The sequence below is a fragment of the Bombina bombina genome, chromosome 8, assembly GCF_027579735.1.
Source record: "Bombina bombina isolate aBomBom1 chromosome 8, aBomBom1.pri, whole genome shotgun sequence".
NCBI lineage: Eukaryota > Metazoa > Chordata > Amphibia > Anura > Bombinatoridae > Bombina > Bombina bombina.
In genome coordinates, this window is record NC_069506.1 from 175,605,219 (window position 1) to 175,621,671 (window position 16,453).

Sequence of the window (16,453 nt, forward strand, 5' to 3'; positions counted from 1 at the left end):
ATGTTATTTACAGTTTTCAAATGTGACATTCAAATTCGAATGTCACATTCGAATTCGAATGTCACATTCAAATTCGAATATTACATTTATAAAACACAATTGTAGACTAGAAATACTATTTCAAATTCAAATGTTACATTCAAATTTGTATGTAGCATTCAAATTCGAATATTACATTTATTAAACACAGTTGTAAACTAAAAATGCAATTTTTTTATTTGAATATCACATTCAAATTCAAATATTACATTTAAAAAACACAGTATTAGACTAGAAATACTATTTCGAATTCAAATGTGACATTCAAATTTGAATGTAGCATTCAAATTCGAATATTACATTTATTAAACACAGATTTAGACTAGAAGTACTATTTCGAATTTGAATGTCACATTCGAATTCGAATGTCACATTCAAATTTGAATATTACATTTCGAAACTGAATGAATACTGAGCTAAACATTCTATTATTCCAACGAATATTTTCGAATTTTATTCAAAAATTCAAAAAACAAAAATTCATAAATAGAATGTTAGAATGTTATATAAACATTCGAAATTCGAACGAACGAATGTATCAAAATTCGTATAAAATTTCGAATTTTTAGAAACATTCGCCCATCCCTACATATGAGTATTATGTCATTTTAAGCATTTCAATAATAAAAGTGGAACACAATAACAGAATGATTTAGAATCTTGATTGTACCTTGCGTAAGACATTTATGGGCACAAAATGAAGATTTAGTTATCAAACAAAATCAGGATTTACGATCATTCTTACTTTCGAGGGAAATCCACAAGCAGTATTACCACAAGTACAGTCAGGAAATCAAATATCATCAATTTGTACATCTCTTGCCCCACTCGTGTCTCCCAACACTGAAAGAAAACAGAGCAAGAAGAGGAACTTTATTTTGTTATATTATCATTATGTTTTATTAGCTTCTGTATAAGAAGACCCAAAAGATATATAATCAATGCCTACATTTATATACAATGACAATATAATGTCAGGCTTGTAGATCAATGTCTATCTCTACCTTTAGAGCTGTGAAAAAACCTTATCAGCCAGTAAGCATAAATACCTGGGTATGCAACATGTACCGGTATTTTCTGTAAATGTCATTTTAAATGGATTCTGTATAACCCTTTTAGAGGTACATTAACGTTGTTTTATAGTACTTTATCATAACTTTTTGTTATGCAAAAACACTTAATTATCTTAAATTCCCCCTTCTCTTTCTGATTATTGCAATCATTCCATACCCTTTGTGAGGCTGCTTGTACAAAACCAATGACAGATAGGTGAAATAAACGTGTGTATGGGAGTCATGAATGTGCAGAATGCCACAGCACATGCGTTAGTCATGTATACTACAGCCAGTACTAGCGCAGAGCAGGAGCAGCCTTAGGCTATGAATATGCAAAATGCTCATTTAAATATGAGCAACCACTGCTGGTACAGCAAGGAGCAGGAGATGATTTAGGAGGGTTGTCTAGGGTGAATACGAAGATACCGCTGTCTGAATGTTCTGTAAGCATAAAGAGTTAAAGGTGATTATTGCTGTTAAAGGCTATATATGATAGGGGATTATGGCAGTTTAGGCTTTAATACTGTGGGATTAAGGACACTTGTAGTGCTGGCGAGGACTGTTTCTTCTAGTGGTAAAAGTTCACACTAGCTTGTAAAAAGAGATGATACCATGTGTATTGCAGTCAGTCTGGCTGGTCATGCTAACCTGTCATTTCCTTTTGGTCATATGTAGGTGGGAAATTGCATGCTTTCCTATTTATATATGTTTTAATTATCCCAACATCTTATGGGACATTAAATACTAAATAAATCATTAATTGAATGATGTATTTAGAGCAAAGATTAGCCGGAGAATAATTTGTACATGTATTTTTAAGAATTATATTAGTTGTTTAAATATTGAAAAAAATAAGGGTAACGTTAATGTCCATAAATCAGTGGACACCATCATATTGTAACTTTGGTTACCTTTTCTGCCGAGACCAACTAGGAATGGTTATAAATGGCTTACTAGAATTTGCAACCAGACAAGTGACTGTGTAGAATATAGCTGTGTCTGCATGTCCATGTTTAACATGAATTGGAAAGCCCACAATATTCAGAATTGAATTACAGGAAATGAGAACAAAATAAATAATCAAAGTATATTGCAAAGTTGTTTTACTACACATAATTAAACATTTTATATTAATATATTGAGGTGTTTAATGTCGCTTTAAGGACACAAGCTGGGTATTCGAAAGAAAAAGAGGAACCTAATTTTTTTTTTTTAATTAATTGAAATCCACCTTGAGAGTATTCAACTATAATAAATTGACCTCACCTTCCTGCTGCCTACCTAGGTATGCTCTTCAGCAAAGAATACTATGAAAACAAACTAAAATTGATAATATAAGTAGATTGGAAATAAAAAAAATAAAAAAATATGTTCTATATAAATCAAGTTGAATATGATAATGTTGGTCTCACTTTGTATTCGTCAGAGTTGTATCCGCAGTATTCACATTTGGTGGCTTCGGGATGCCCACTGCAAGTGATCTTGTCCCAAAGTGAATAGAGCAGCATTCCCAGACTGGCAAGACGTAGGAATACACATCTGTAGGAAGGAAAGATTGTTATATTAAAGAATACAGAGAATAACCTAATTTATGGAATAAAACACAAATCACTTTCACAGATGATCTAAGCCTACAGGATGTGACGATACATGGTAAAAGTGTATGTGTGAGAAATGTAACATTAGAATACTGATTCTCATGGTAAAAGTGTATGTGTGAAATGGTGAAATGTGATATTGTAAACGTGTTATAAATGGATGTTAAAGGAAATATTTGTATTACAAGATTATATAAGGCCCCAGCTCCAGTAACAGTCTGGCTATTATTGCACTGTTGCCATCAGACGACCCCCCCCCCACTTGTACGTCACTACACCTGGTTCCATGTCATGTGACTCACATTGCATTGCACATAATGAGAATAAACAGCAGATTTAGGGTAAGGGTTGCAGTTTGATTTTATATTAAAGAGGTTGCTGGGAACATTTGCTGTTTTGGGAATATAACTTATAAAAATGTTCGCTGTGACATCTTGCTGATCTGGTTTTCTGATTTGGGCATTTAGCTTCTTAAAGGGATATGCATCTGATCTGAGATCTGGGGCAAGATTACATATGTGGCGTCGCCCGCAAAAGCCGGCGATGCCGTTTTTTTATGCGGTTTTGGTATCACATATACAGTGCCGCATATAAATGCGGCGCGTATATTTCACCTGTTGCCCGCAATATTACTCCCATAAGCTAACATAGAACCGTGTTGCAAATCGGTATCACATATTCAGCACATGGAATTACACAGTGAAAATGGAGAAATTTTACTCCATTTTCACCTCACCACACATAGGCAGGCGCAGCAAGCCTTGCGCTGAAAATGTGAGCACCGTAACTGTCGGAAAATAATAACTAACACCTGACGCATGCGCAATATCTATCTACCTGTCAACCGCAATCCCCCACCTCAATAACTAATAAAGTATATTAACCACCAAATCCGCCATTAACCCACATCGCAATAAACGTTATAAATGTATTAACCCCTAATCCGCCATTAACCCACATCGCAATAAACCTAATAAAACTTTTAACCCCTAATCCGCCATTAACCCACAACACAATAAAGCTAATACAACTGCTAACCCCTAATCCGCCAAACCCACACAACGCAATAATCTAACACCCCCTAAATGAACCCCAATTACCTAAATAAAAAATTACTAAGTTACAACCAATTAAAATAAAAAAGCTAACATTACTTTAATAAAAAGAAAACAAAAAGATTAAATTAATCTAAGATTACAAAAATAAAAAAGTCTAACATTACATAAAATAATAAACCAAATGATCAAAAATAAAAAAATTAAACCTAATCCCTATAAAAAAGGAAAAAGCCCCTCCAAAATAAAAACACCTCCTAATCTAATACTAAACTACCAATAGCCCTTTAAAGGGCCTTTTGTAGGGCATTGCCCTATGTTAAACAGCTCTTTTTCTTAAAAAATACTAAGTCCCCCCTCTAACAGTAAATCCCCCCCACCCACCAAACCCCCCAAAATAAAAAAACCTAACACCAAAAAATCCTAAACTACCAATTGCACCTAAAGGGGCATTTGTATGGACATTGCCCTTAAAAGGGCGTTCAGCTCTTTTACTGCCCTTAAAGGGACATTATACACTCATTTTTTCTTTGCATAAATGTTTTGTAGATGATCTACTTATATAGCCCATACAGTTTTTTTTGTTTTTTTTTAAAAAGTATAGTTTTGCTTATTTTTAAATAACATTGCTCTGATTTTCAGACTCCTAACCAAGCCCCAAAGTTTTATGTGAATACCGTCAGCTACCTTCTCCAGCTTGCTCCTGTTTGTGTAAAGGGTCTTTTCATATGCAAAAGAAGGGGGAGGGGGGAGTGTCTTATTTCCCACTTGCATTGGGCTTTCCATCTACCTTTTCAACAGCGCTAAACTGAGAGCTTCTAAGTAAGTTTTTAAACAGTTTTATACTGGATTTTTATATCAGTATCTGTGCATCTTATTCTTTATAGTAGTGTCTATTACATGCAGTTATATAAAAATGAGTGTATACTGTCCCTTTAAAGGGATAGGAAAGTCAAAATTAAACTTGCATGATTCCGATAGAGCATGTAATTTAAAGACACTTTTAAATTAACTTATATTTTCAAATGTGCTTCGTTCTCTTGGTATCCCTTGATGAAAAAGAATATGCATATATCCTACACTAGTGGGAGCTAGTTGCTGATTGGTGCCTGCACACATTTGTCTTTTGTGATTGGCTGACTAGATGTGTTCATCTTGCTGCCAGTAGTAAAATGCTGTTCCTTCAGCAAGGGATAACAAGAGAATGAAGCAAATTTTATATTGGAAGTAAACTGGAAAGTTGTCTAGAATTGTATGTTCTATCCAAATTCTGAATAAAAGCCTAAGTCTAACCCCCCAAATAGGTACTCAATGTTCCTGAAGTCCGGCGGCGAAGGTCCTGTTCCAGGCGGTGAAGTCTTCTTCCAAGCGGCCAACATCTTCTTCCAAGCGGAACCTCTTTCTTTTTCATCCAGGACCAAGCTGGCGCGGAGCTGAAATGAGCATAGAGCAGGACCCGGCGACCATGGAGCAATGGGAGTGTGGAGGATCCTCTTCGTACGATCGCACTGTTCAAATCAGCCAATAGGATTTCAGTAGCTCTCATCCTATTCGCTGATTTGAATTTAAAGAATCAAATCAACCAATAGGAATGCAAGGGACGCCATATTTAAATGCATACCTTGAATTCAATATTCAGTGTACGGCGGCAGTTGTAGGAAAAGGATCCTCCATGCTCCATGGCTCAGCGGTCGCCGGTCCTGCTCCGCACTCATCTCCGCTCCACGCGGCTTGGTCCTGGATGAAGAAGGAAGAGATTCCACTTGGAAGAAGATGTCGGCCGCTTGGAAGAAGACTTCCCCACCTGCAGGGCCGTCTTTAATACTGACTGGACCCTGGGCAAACATTTTCTTGCCCCCCCCCCCCCCCATGCAATTTCGCTCGCCACCCCAACATCCCAAAAAACAACTAAATCAATTTATGTTATAATTTTTTTCAAATAATTAGCCCAGCAGTGGATCATCAATAAATTGCAAATGTTAAACAGGACCTAAGCATTACTAACAAGTAAATAAATATATAAACACTGTGGATTAATTTAATATGCTTTTGAATGTGATTCTGGTGTGAGGTTAGCTGGTTAAAGAGATTTAGGGCAGCCAACAGGAGCAAAGCAAGTTAAAGACTGAGGAGGAAGCATGGATGTGCAGACAAATATAAATTTACTGACTGGAACAGCAGAACTACTATTGGAAGCTGTAAAATCTGAGACAGAGAGAAAAAAAAACTACAAAAATAAACCTTAACTTAATGTGTGAAGTATCAGCATGACACTATACATCAGCCACAGCAGCACATGTCACTTCTTTGCTAGGAACAAGTTCCCTCTCACCCTGCATTAGACGATGCTGCATGTGGGAGGGGCGTGTGTGCACTCACTTATTCTTCCCACTGACACCTTTCTACAAAGCACTGTTCCCCTAACAAACTTCAGTTAGTTGATCTTAGGGCCACAGCAGAAAGAGCAGGGCTAAGGGGACCAGCAGACTGGATGCTGTCTGTCCAAGGCTGCATGGATGCAGTGTGAGATGAGTCACACAGCCTCAAGACTGAAGAGAGCAGAACAGATGCTCAAATCCTCACGTGCCTGCCGCTCCAGCTTTCTGCTGCATGCGCCTACAGTCAGCCCTACCCAGAAACAATCCTCAGCACCAGAGCAGTTACCTGGTAACAGTGGTAACCCCAGCAGGACCTTTTCTGATGCAGTGGGATTGGCTGGATGCCGAGTTAGGGCGTAGCATTCAGTACTGCACAGTGCACATCTAAAACAGCACATGGCACTAGCTTGGCATGTCACATGACACCAGCACGGTCTGTCACAGTTTCTAACAAATAAATATAAGCAGAGAACTTTTGACTGTGACAGTATTAGGACTGACTTTGTGTGCCCCCATGTCACATTACATCAGCAGTCTGGCATGAACCGAAAAAAAAATCTTTTTTTTTTAGGACTCTTGGGCCCCTCAACAAAGACTGGGCCCTGGGCAGCTGCCCCTTTTGCCCTGTGTTAAAGACGGCCCTGCCCACCTGGAACAGGACCTTTTCCACCAGACTTCAGGAACAGTGAGTACCTATTTGGGGGGTTAGATTTAGGCTTTTTTTTTTTTAGATTAGGGATTTATTGGGCACTCTTAAAAGAGCTAAATGCCCTTTTAAGGGCAGTAAAAGAGCTGAATGCCATTTTAAGGGCAATGCCCATGCAAATGCCCCTTTAGGGGCAATGGGTAGTTTAGGATTTTTTTAGTGTTTTTTTTATTTTGGGGGGTTTGGTGTGGTGGGGGGGGTTTTACTGTTAGAGCTGGATTTAGTATTTTTTTACGGAAAAGAGCTGTTTAACTTAGGGCAATGCCCTACAAAAGGCCCTTTTAATGGCTATTGGTAGTTTAGTATTTTTTATTTTTTTTATTTTTAAGTAATGTTATCTCTTTTATTTTAATTGTTTGTTATTTAGTAATTTTTAATTTAGGTAATTGGGGTTCATTTAGGTGGTGTTAGGTTAGGGGGTTTAGTAATTTAATTAGTTATTTGCGTTGTGGGGGTTTGGCGGTTTAGGGGTTAATAGTTTTATTAGGATTATTGCGTTGTGTGGGTTTGGCAGATTAGGGATTAATAGATTTATAAAATTTGTTGCAATGTGGGTTAATGGCGGATTAGGGGTTAATAGTTTTAATAGGTACTTTGCGATGTGGGTTAATGGCAGATTAGCGGTTAATAGCTTTAATAGGGACTTTGCAATGTGACAAACAAACGAAGAGACACAGCGATCCTTAAAAGCAACTTCTTCTTTCATCAGCAACTTGACAAACAGAGCGTTAAAATAATTTTTTATAGGTATGTCAGGACAAGGCACCAATCCGTCCTACATGTTTCGGCTGCTCCTGCCTTATTCATAGACATGATTGGCTAACGCTTCCTCTGCCTTATATATACAACGTATATATGAAAGGGAAAAAGAGAGGAACTCAGTCCAAAAGGTACATAAATCCCAGCAGTGTAAAGTGCAAATAAACACCGCACAAGATGTGGTGCAGGTAGTGTTAATTGGTAATAAGTACATGCATCCCAAACAGCACAGTCACAGAGTTAACGTTTAACTAATATACATCTCCCTAGTGCCAATCTTGATGCAAATACAAAAAGTACCTTTCTGGTAATGAGAATCTTATACCAATGTAGTCCACGGCTTTGGACTGATGAAGCGCATGTGAGCATGCGCGAAACGCGTCAGTTCCTGTGCACCTGCCTTGTACACTGTTTAGTGTCCTACTTGTTTGTTTGAATAAAACCACGTTGGTTACCTGTTCCAGTCTATCCTCGTTCTTTTTCCTTCCTGCATTTATATACAACGTAATCTTTTCCTATAGGATGTTACTGACACACCTTAAATAATTAACCTTTCGAGTTACTAATAATTGAAAACAGTGACAATGCCTAATGTGGCTAGACAGTGTGTGTAATTGCTCTCACGTGGATTCCTATTTGTAATGCTATATTATTTTACAATGAAATGATCATATAATATGTTTAGTTTCAAAAATCCATTACAATTTTATTCTTAATATGCTTAACATTAGCATTGCCACACTAGTTTACTCTCGCCTGTCACCATGAATAATAGTGGGTCCTAAGCTGGACCTGTCATCCTCTATCAAGTGTTGTAGTGCCCCCAAACCTGCGTGTATATCTCTATATCAATATACATAATTTAGATAAAGCTGTTATATCTTTTATCTTACATGTATTAACCACATATTATATCAGTTCTAGTATGTAAGAATATACAGATACACTAAGTTGGAAACCTGTGTTATATATTATAAGATGCAAAATAGAAAAGTATACAGCTAAAAAAAAATTGTGATGGAGGAACAATGCACTTTTTTCAAATTAGTATAATAAATTATGCACGCATTGTTAGGGGCACTAACCATATATCAGTATGGCCGACCGTACCCCCTATGGAAGGCCAACATTTGAGTACTTAGTCTTAATGAAATTAATGACATCCCCCTCTATGTTGAAACCATGGAGTCTCCTGGTTTTCAATTTAAAAATCCAGAATGCTTCACGTAGCATCAACCTGGCTGTTCTATCACCCCCTCCGGTAGGATTTCGAACACACTCAATCACCTGCCACGACAGTGATGATACATCACCCCCATGTACAGATATAAAGGCCAGAGCATTCATCATCATGGGAGATGTCATGTGTTGCGGGTTAATGGCGGATTAGGGGTTAATAGTTTTATTAGGTTTATTGCGATGTGGGTTAATGGCTGATTAGGGGTTAATACATTTATAACGTTTATTGCGATGTGGGTGAATGGCGGATTAGGGGTTAATACATTTATTAGGTAGTTTGCGATTTTGGGTTGGCGGATTTAGAGGGTTTATACTTTTATTAGGTAGATCGGATTAGGGGTTAATAGTTTAATTAGGCATATCGCATTGTGGGGGGGTTGTCGGTATAGGGGTTAATACTTTTATTATTAGTTCCGATGTGGGTTTGATGGGGGATATAGGGGTTTTACATATCGGGTTTATTTTTGGGGAGGCGGGTTAGACTTTTACGGGAGATTTAACTTTTTTTTTTTCTTAGGCGCCGGCAGTTTTTAAAGTGCCGTAAGTCACTGTCAATTCCAGAAATTTGTATTTACATTCATTTCTGGACATCGCTCGTTTATCCGACTTCTGGCACTTTATGAACTGCCAGCGCCATATATGTGATACCCCGATGTGCGAGATGAAATTACGGGTGGCGCGGGTTTCAGCAGTCGCGCTGAAGCTTGTGCCGCCTATGTAATCTAGCTCCTGATGTTTTGCTGTGCAGAACCTTAAAAGGCTTTCCAGAAAAGTTTCTGATCTGAGATCTCATGTTTTGGGTATGTAGCCTCTTAAAGGGGTTGCCAGAAATATGTTTCAGACGGTAGGACTGCTTTTCTGGGCATGTAGCTTCAAAAAAGGTTGCTACATAGAGATGTCCCGAATAGTTCGCCGGTGAATAGTTCCCGGCGAACATAGCTTGTTCGCGTTCGCCGCGGCGGGCGAACATATGCAATGTTCGGTCCGCCCCCTATTCGTCATCATTGAGTAAACTTTGACCCTGTACCTCACAGTCAGCAGACACATTCCAGCCAATCAGCAGCAGACCCTCCCTCCCACCTCCTGGACAGCATCAATTTTAGATTCATTCGGAAGCTGCATTCTTAGTGAGAGGAGGGACAGTGTAGCTGCTGCTGATTTAATAGGGAAACCGATAGCCAGGCTAGTGTATTCAGTGTCCACTACAGTCCTGAAGGACTCATCTGATCTCTGCTGTAAGGACAGCACCCCAAAAAGCCCTTTTTAGGGCTAGAACATCAGTCTGCTTTTTTTTTTTTTCCTGTGTAATCTAATTGCAGTTGCCTGCCTGCCAGTGTGTGTGTCAGCCTCACAGTGTATACTGTGCCCACTTGCCCAGTGCCACCACTCATATCTGGTGTAACAGTAGTGTACATTTAAAAAAAAAACTAGAAATTTGACTGTGAAATAATAGCAGTCAGTTTCCTTCACACGTGTGCGTTTCAGAGCCTGCCAGGGCACAGTGTCACACCAGAGCAACTCATAAACACTTTTTTGACTGTGAAACAATAGCAGTCAGTTTCCTTCACACATGTGCGTTTCAGGGCCTGCCAGGGCACAGTGTCACAAAAATGCAACTCATATCTGGTGTAACAGTAGCGTACATTTAAAAAAAACAACACTTTTTTGACTGTGAAATAATAGCAGTCAGTTTCCTTCACACGTGTGTGTTTCAGGGCCTGCCAGGGTACAGTGTCACACCAGTGGAACTCATATCTGGTGTAACAGTAGTGTACATTAAAAAAAAAACTAGAAATTTGACTGTGAAATAATAGCAGTCAGTTTCCTTCACACGTGTGCGTTTCAGGGCCTGCCAGGGCACAGTGTCACACCAGTACAACTCATATCTGGTGTAACAGTAGTGTACATTTAAAAAAAAAAAAACACTTTTTTGACTGTGAAATAATAGCAGTCAGTTTCCTTCACACGTGTGCGTTTCAGGGCCTGCCAGGGCACAGTGTCACACTAGTGCAACTCATATCTGGTGTAACAGTAGTGTACATTAAAAAAAAACTAGAAATTTGACTGTGAAATAATAGCAGTCAGTTTCCTTCACACGTGTGCGTTTCAGGGCCTGCCAGGGCACAGTGTCACACCAGTGCAACTCATATCTGGTGTAACAGTAGTGTACATTTAAAAAAACCAACACTTTTTTTACTGTGAAATAAGAGCAGTCAGTTTCCTTCACATGTGTGCGTTTCAGGGCCTGCCAGGGTACAGTGTCACACCAGTGCAACTCATATCTGGTGTAACAGTAGTGTACATTAAAAAAAAAACTAGAAATTTGACTGTGAAATAATAGCAGTCTGTTTCCTTCACACGTGTGCGTTTCAGAGCCTGCCAGGGCACAGTGTCACACCAGAGCAACTCATATCTGGTTGTAACAGTAGTGTACATTAAAAAAAAACTAGAAATTTGACTGTGAAATAATAGAAGTCAGTTTCCTTCACGCGTGTGCATTTCAGGGCCTGCCAGGGCACAGTGTCACACCAGTGCAACTCATATCTGGTGTAACAGAAGTGTACATTTAAAAAAAAACAGAAATTTGACTGTGAAATAATAGCAGTCAGTTTCCTTCACACGTGTGCGTTTCAGGGCCTGCCAGGGCACAGTGTCACACCAGTGCAACTCATATCTGGTGTAACAGTAGTGTACATTTAAAAAAAAAAAACACTTTTTTGACTGTGAAATAATAGCAGTCAGTTTCCTTCACACGTGTGTGTTTCAGGGCCTGCCAGGGCACAGTGTCACACCAGTGGAACTCATATCTGGTGTAACAGTAGTGTACATTAAAAAAAAAACCTAGAAATTTGACTGTGAAATAATAGCAGTCAGTTTCCTTCACACGTGTGCGTTTCAGGGCCTGCCAGGGCACAGTGTCACACCAGTACAACTCATATCTGGTGTAACAGTAGTGTACATTTAAAAAAAAAAACTTTTTTGACTGTGAAATAATAGCAGTCAGTTTCCTTCACACGTGTGCGTTTCAGGGCCTGCCAGGGCACAGTGTCACACTAGTGCAACTCATATCTGGTGTAACAGTAGTGTACATTAAAAAAAAAACTAGAAATTTGACTGTGAAATAATAGCAGTCAGTTTCCTTCACACGTGTGCGTTTCAGGGCCTGCCAGGGCACAGTGTCACACCAGTGCAACTCATATCTGGTGTAACAGTAGTGTACATTTAAAAAACCAACACTTTTTTGACTGTGAAATAAGAGCAGTCAGTTTCCTTCACACGTGTGCGTTTCAGGGCCTGCCAGGGTACAGTGTCACACCAGTGCAACTCATATCTGGTGTAACAGTAGTGTACATTAAAAAAAAACTAGAAATTTGACTGTGAAATAATAGCAGTCAGTTTCCTTCACACGTGTGCATTTCAGGGCCTGCCAGGGCACAGTGTCACACCAGTGCAACTCATATCTGGTGTAACAGTAGTGTACATTTAAAAAAACCAACACTTTTTTTACTGTGAAATAAGAGCAGTCAGTTTCCTTCACACGTGTGCGTTTCAGGGCCTGCCAGGGTACAGTGTCACACCAGTGCAACTCATATCTGGTGTAACAGTAGTGTACATTAAAAAAAAAACTAGAAATTTGACTGTGAAATAATAGCAGTCAGTTTCCTTCACACGTGTGCGTTTCAGAGCCTGCCAGGGCACAGTGTCACACCAGAGCAACTCATATCTGGTGTAACAGTAGTGTACATTAAAAAAAAACTAGAAATTTGACTGTGAAATAATAGAAGTCAATTTCCTTCACGCGTGTGCATTTCAGGGCCTGCCAGGGCACAGTGTCACACCAGTGCCACTCATATCTGGTGTAACAGTAGTGTACATTTAAAAAAAAACTAGAAATTTGACTGTGAAATAATAGCAGTCAGTTTCCTTCACACGTGTGCATTTCAGGGCCTGCCAGGGCACAGTGTCACACCAGTGCAACTCATATCTGGTGTAACAGTAGTGTACATTTAAAAAACAACAACACTTTTTTGACTGTGAAATAATAGCAGTCAGTTTCCTTCACACATGTGCGTTTCAGGGCCTGCCAGGGCACAGTGTCACACCAGTGCAACTCATATCTGGTGTAACAGAAGTGTACATTTAAAAAAAAAAACAGAAATTTGACTGTGAAATAATAGCAGTCAGTTTCCTTCACACGTGTGCGTTTCAGGGCCTGCCAGGACACAGTGTCACACCAGTGCAACTCATATCTGGTGTAACAGTAGTGTACATTTAAAAAAAAAAAAAATACAATTTTGACTGTAATAGATTGAATAGCAGTTAGTTGTCTGCAAGCGTGTGTGTCAGGCCTACAGCGTCTACTCTGCCAACTTCTGCCAGTGCACAGTGCCACTCATATCTGTTGTCACAGAAGCTTGCACACATAGTACCACTAATCAAAAAAAAAATGACAGGCAGAGGCAGGCCACCCCGCAGGGGCCGTCGTGGTCATGGTGCTGTGATTCCCTTTGGCCCTAGAATAATGCCCAGTGTTCAGAGGCCACGTACCCTGAACTCGAAAAGTTCTGAGGACATAGTAGACTGGCTAACACAGGGCACCCAATCTTCTACAGCTTCCGCTCGGAACCTTGACGCACCATCCTCCTCCAGCTTAGCTTTGGGCACCTCTCAAGTTACCACTCGCCCGCCTGCCACCACCACCAACACTAGCACCACAGCCGCTTCACTTGATCTGTCAGAGGAGTTATTTACACATCAGTTGGAAGAAATGAGTGATGCGCAACCATTATTGCCAGAGGATGTAGATAACAGGGATATGTCTCAGTCAGGCAGCATTACACACATGGACGTACGGTGTGATGATGATGATGTTGTACCCGCTGCTGCTTCCTTTGCTGAGTTGTCAGATACAAGTGAAGCGGTTGATAATGACGATGCGTCCGTGGATGTCACGTGGGTGCCCGCTAGAAGAGAAGAAGAACAGGGGGAAAGTTCAGATGGGGAGACAGAGAGGAGGAGGAGACGAGTTGGAAGCAGGGGGAGGTTGTCGCAAGGAACTAGTGGCACAGTCAGACAGCATGCATCGGCACCCGGGGTCAGCCAGACAGCCCGCCAATCAACGCATGCTGTTGCCACCACCAGAATGCCATCATTGCAGAGCTCAGCAGTGTGGCATTTTGTTTGTGTGTCTGCCTCTGACAACAGCGATGCCATTTGCAACCTGTGCCAAAAGAAACAGAGTCGTGGGAAGTCCAACACCCACCTAGGTACAACTGCTTTGCGAAGGCACATGATCGCACATCACAAACGCCTATGGGATCAACACATGAGTACAAGCAGCACACAAACTCAAAGCCGCCATCCTCCTCCTGGTCCAGCATCTTCAGCCACATCAACCACTGCTGTCCTCCTTGCCCCCTCTCAACCATCCGCCACTACGTCTCTCGCCTTGAGCAGTTCCTGCTCATCTGCCCACAGTCAGGTGTCTGTCAAAGACATGTTTGAGCGTAAGAAGCTAATGTCACAAAGTCACCCCCTTGCCCGGCATCTGACAGCTGGCTTGTCTGAACGCTTAGCCCGCCAGCTTTTACCATACAAGCTGGTGGAGTCTGAGGCGTTCCAAAAATTTGTAGCTATTGGGACACCGCAGTGGAAGGTACCCGGCCGAAATTTCTTTGCACAAAAGGCAATCTCCAACCTGTACTCGATTGTGCAAAAGGAAGTAATGGCATGTCTGGCACACAGTGTTGGGGGGACATCCTAAAACATTTAATGTGAAAATGGCTTAATGTAGCTTAATGAGTAAAAAAGTGGCCAAATGTTAATCAATTGCTGCATAATTTTGCACAACCCAAGATTTCCACTATCCAAGCCTATCCTAGAAGTTTCATGGATTTTGGAATTCCACAAGGCAAATGAGTGACATTAAGCTTGTTTTTTGGGGAGCTTAATCTGGCTTAACGTACAAAATTGAACTTAGATGTTAACCAATGTCCACCAAACTTACCACAATACATTAATCTATGGATTCAAACATATTCTGAAAATTTCAGAACATTTGATAAAACATACCAAAAGTTATTCAGATTTAACTATTGTTTTACAATCCTAAAACATTTAATGTGAGCAGCTTAATGTAAAAAGAGCTTAATGTACCAAAATTCACCTAAACATCGATCAATTGCCTTGAAACTTGGCACAAACTCAGGTTGTCACTTTCCAAACCTATCCTAGAAGTTTCATGGTATTTGGTTTCCCACAAGGCAAATGAGTGACATTAAGCTTGTTTTTTGGGGAGCTTAATGTGGCTTAACGTACAAAATTGAACTTAGATCTTAACCAATTTCCCCCAAACTTCTCACAATATATTAATCTATCTATTCAAACATATTCTGAAAATTTCAGGAAATTTGATAAAACATACCAAAAGTTATTCGCATTTAACAATTTTTTTTACAATCCTAAAACATTTAATGTGAGCAGCTTAATGTAAAAAGAGCTTAATGTACCAAAATTCACCTAAACATCGATCAATTGCCTTGAAACTTGGCACAAACTCAGTTTTTCACTTTCCGAACCTATCCTAGAAGTTTCATGGATTTTGGTGTCCCACAAGGCAAATGAGTGACATTAAGCTTGTTTTTTGGGGAGCTTAATGTGGCTTAATGAGTAAAAAAAGTGGCCAAATGTTAATCAATTGCTGCATAATTTTGCACAAACCCAAGATTTTCACTATCCAAGCCTATCCTAGAAGTTTCATGGATTTTGGAATTCCACAAGGGAAATGAGTGACATTAAGCTTGTTTTTTGGGGAGCTTAATGTGGCTTAACGTACAAAATTGAACTTAGATGTTAACCAATTTCCACCAAACTTACCACAATACATTAATCTATCGATTCAAACATATTCTGAAAATTTCAGAACATTTGATAAAACATACCAAAAGTTATTCACATTTAACTATTTTTTTACAATCCTAAAACATTTAATGTGAGCAGCTTAATGTAAAAAGAGCTTAATGTACCAAAATTTACCTAAACATCGATCAATTGCCTTGAAACTTGGCACAAACTCAGTTTGTCACTTTCCAAACCTATCCTAGAAGTTTCATGGTATTTGGTTTCCCACAAGGCAAATGAGTGACATTAAGCTTGTTTTTTGGGGAGCTTAATGTGGCTTAACGTACAAAATTGAACTTAGATCTTAACCAATTTCCCCCAAACTTCTCACAATATATTAATCTATCTATTCAAACATATTCTGAAAATTTCAGGAAATTTGATAAAACATACCAAAAGTTATTCGCATTTAACAATTTTTTTACAATCCTAAAACATTTAATGTGAGCAGCTTAATGTAAAAAGAGCTTAATGTACCAAAATTCACCAAAACTTCAATCAATTGCCTTGAAACTTGGCACAAACTCAGTTTTTCACTTTCCAAACCTATCCTAGAAGTTTCATGGATTTTGGTGTCCCACAAGGCAAATGAGTGACATTAAGATTGCTTTTTGGGGAGCTTAATGTGGCTTAACGTACAAAATTTAACTTAGATGTTAACCAATTTTCCCCAAACGTCCCACAATACATTAATTAATCTAACTATTCAAACATATTCTAAAAT

At 39.3% G+C, this 16,453-nt stretch overlaps 1 protein-coding gene across 2 annotated transcripts in view; it reads right to left on the minus strand.

The window, feature by feature from the left end:
• The window catches only part of TMC4 (transmembrane channel like 4), a 134,368-nt gene that overhangs the window by 45,759 nt on the left and 72,156 nt on the right, over positions 1 to 16,453 (minus strand). For both annotated transcript variants that reach the window (XM_053690731.1, XM_053690730.1), the window contains exons 10-11: positions 2,507 to 2,633; positions 785 to 882 (exon numbers count right to left, since the gene is read on the minus strand). In XM_053690731.1, the coding sequence (XP_053546706.1) occupies positions 785 to 882; positions 2,507 to 2,633 (225 nt within the window). The remainder of the gene's footprint in view (positions 1 to 784; positions 883 to 2,506; positions 2,634 to 16,453) is intronic.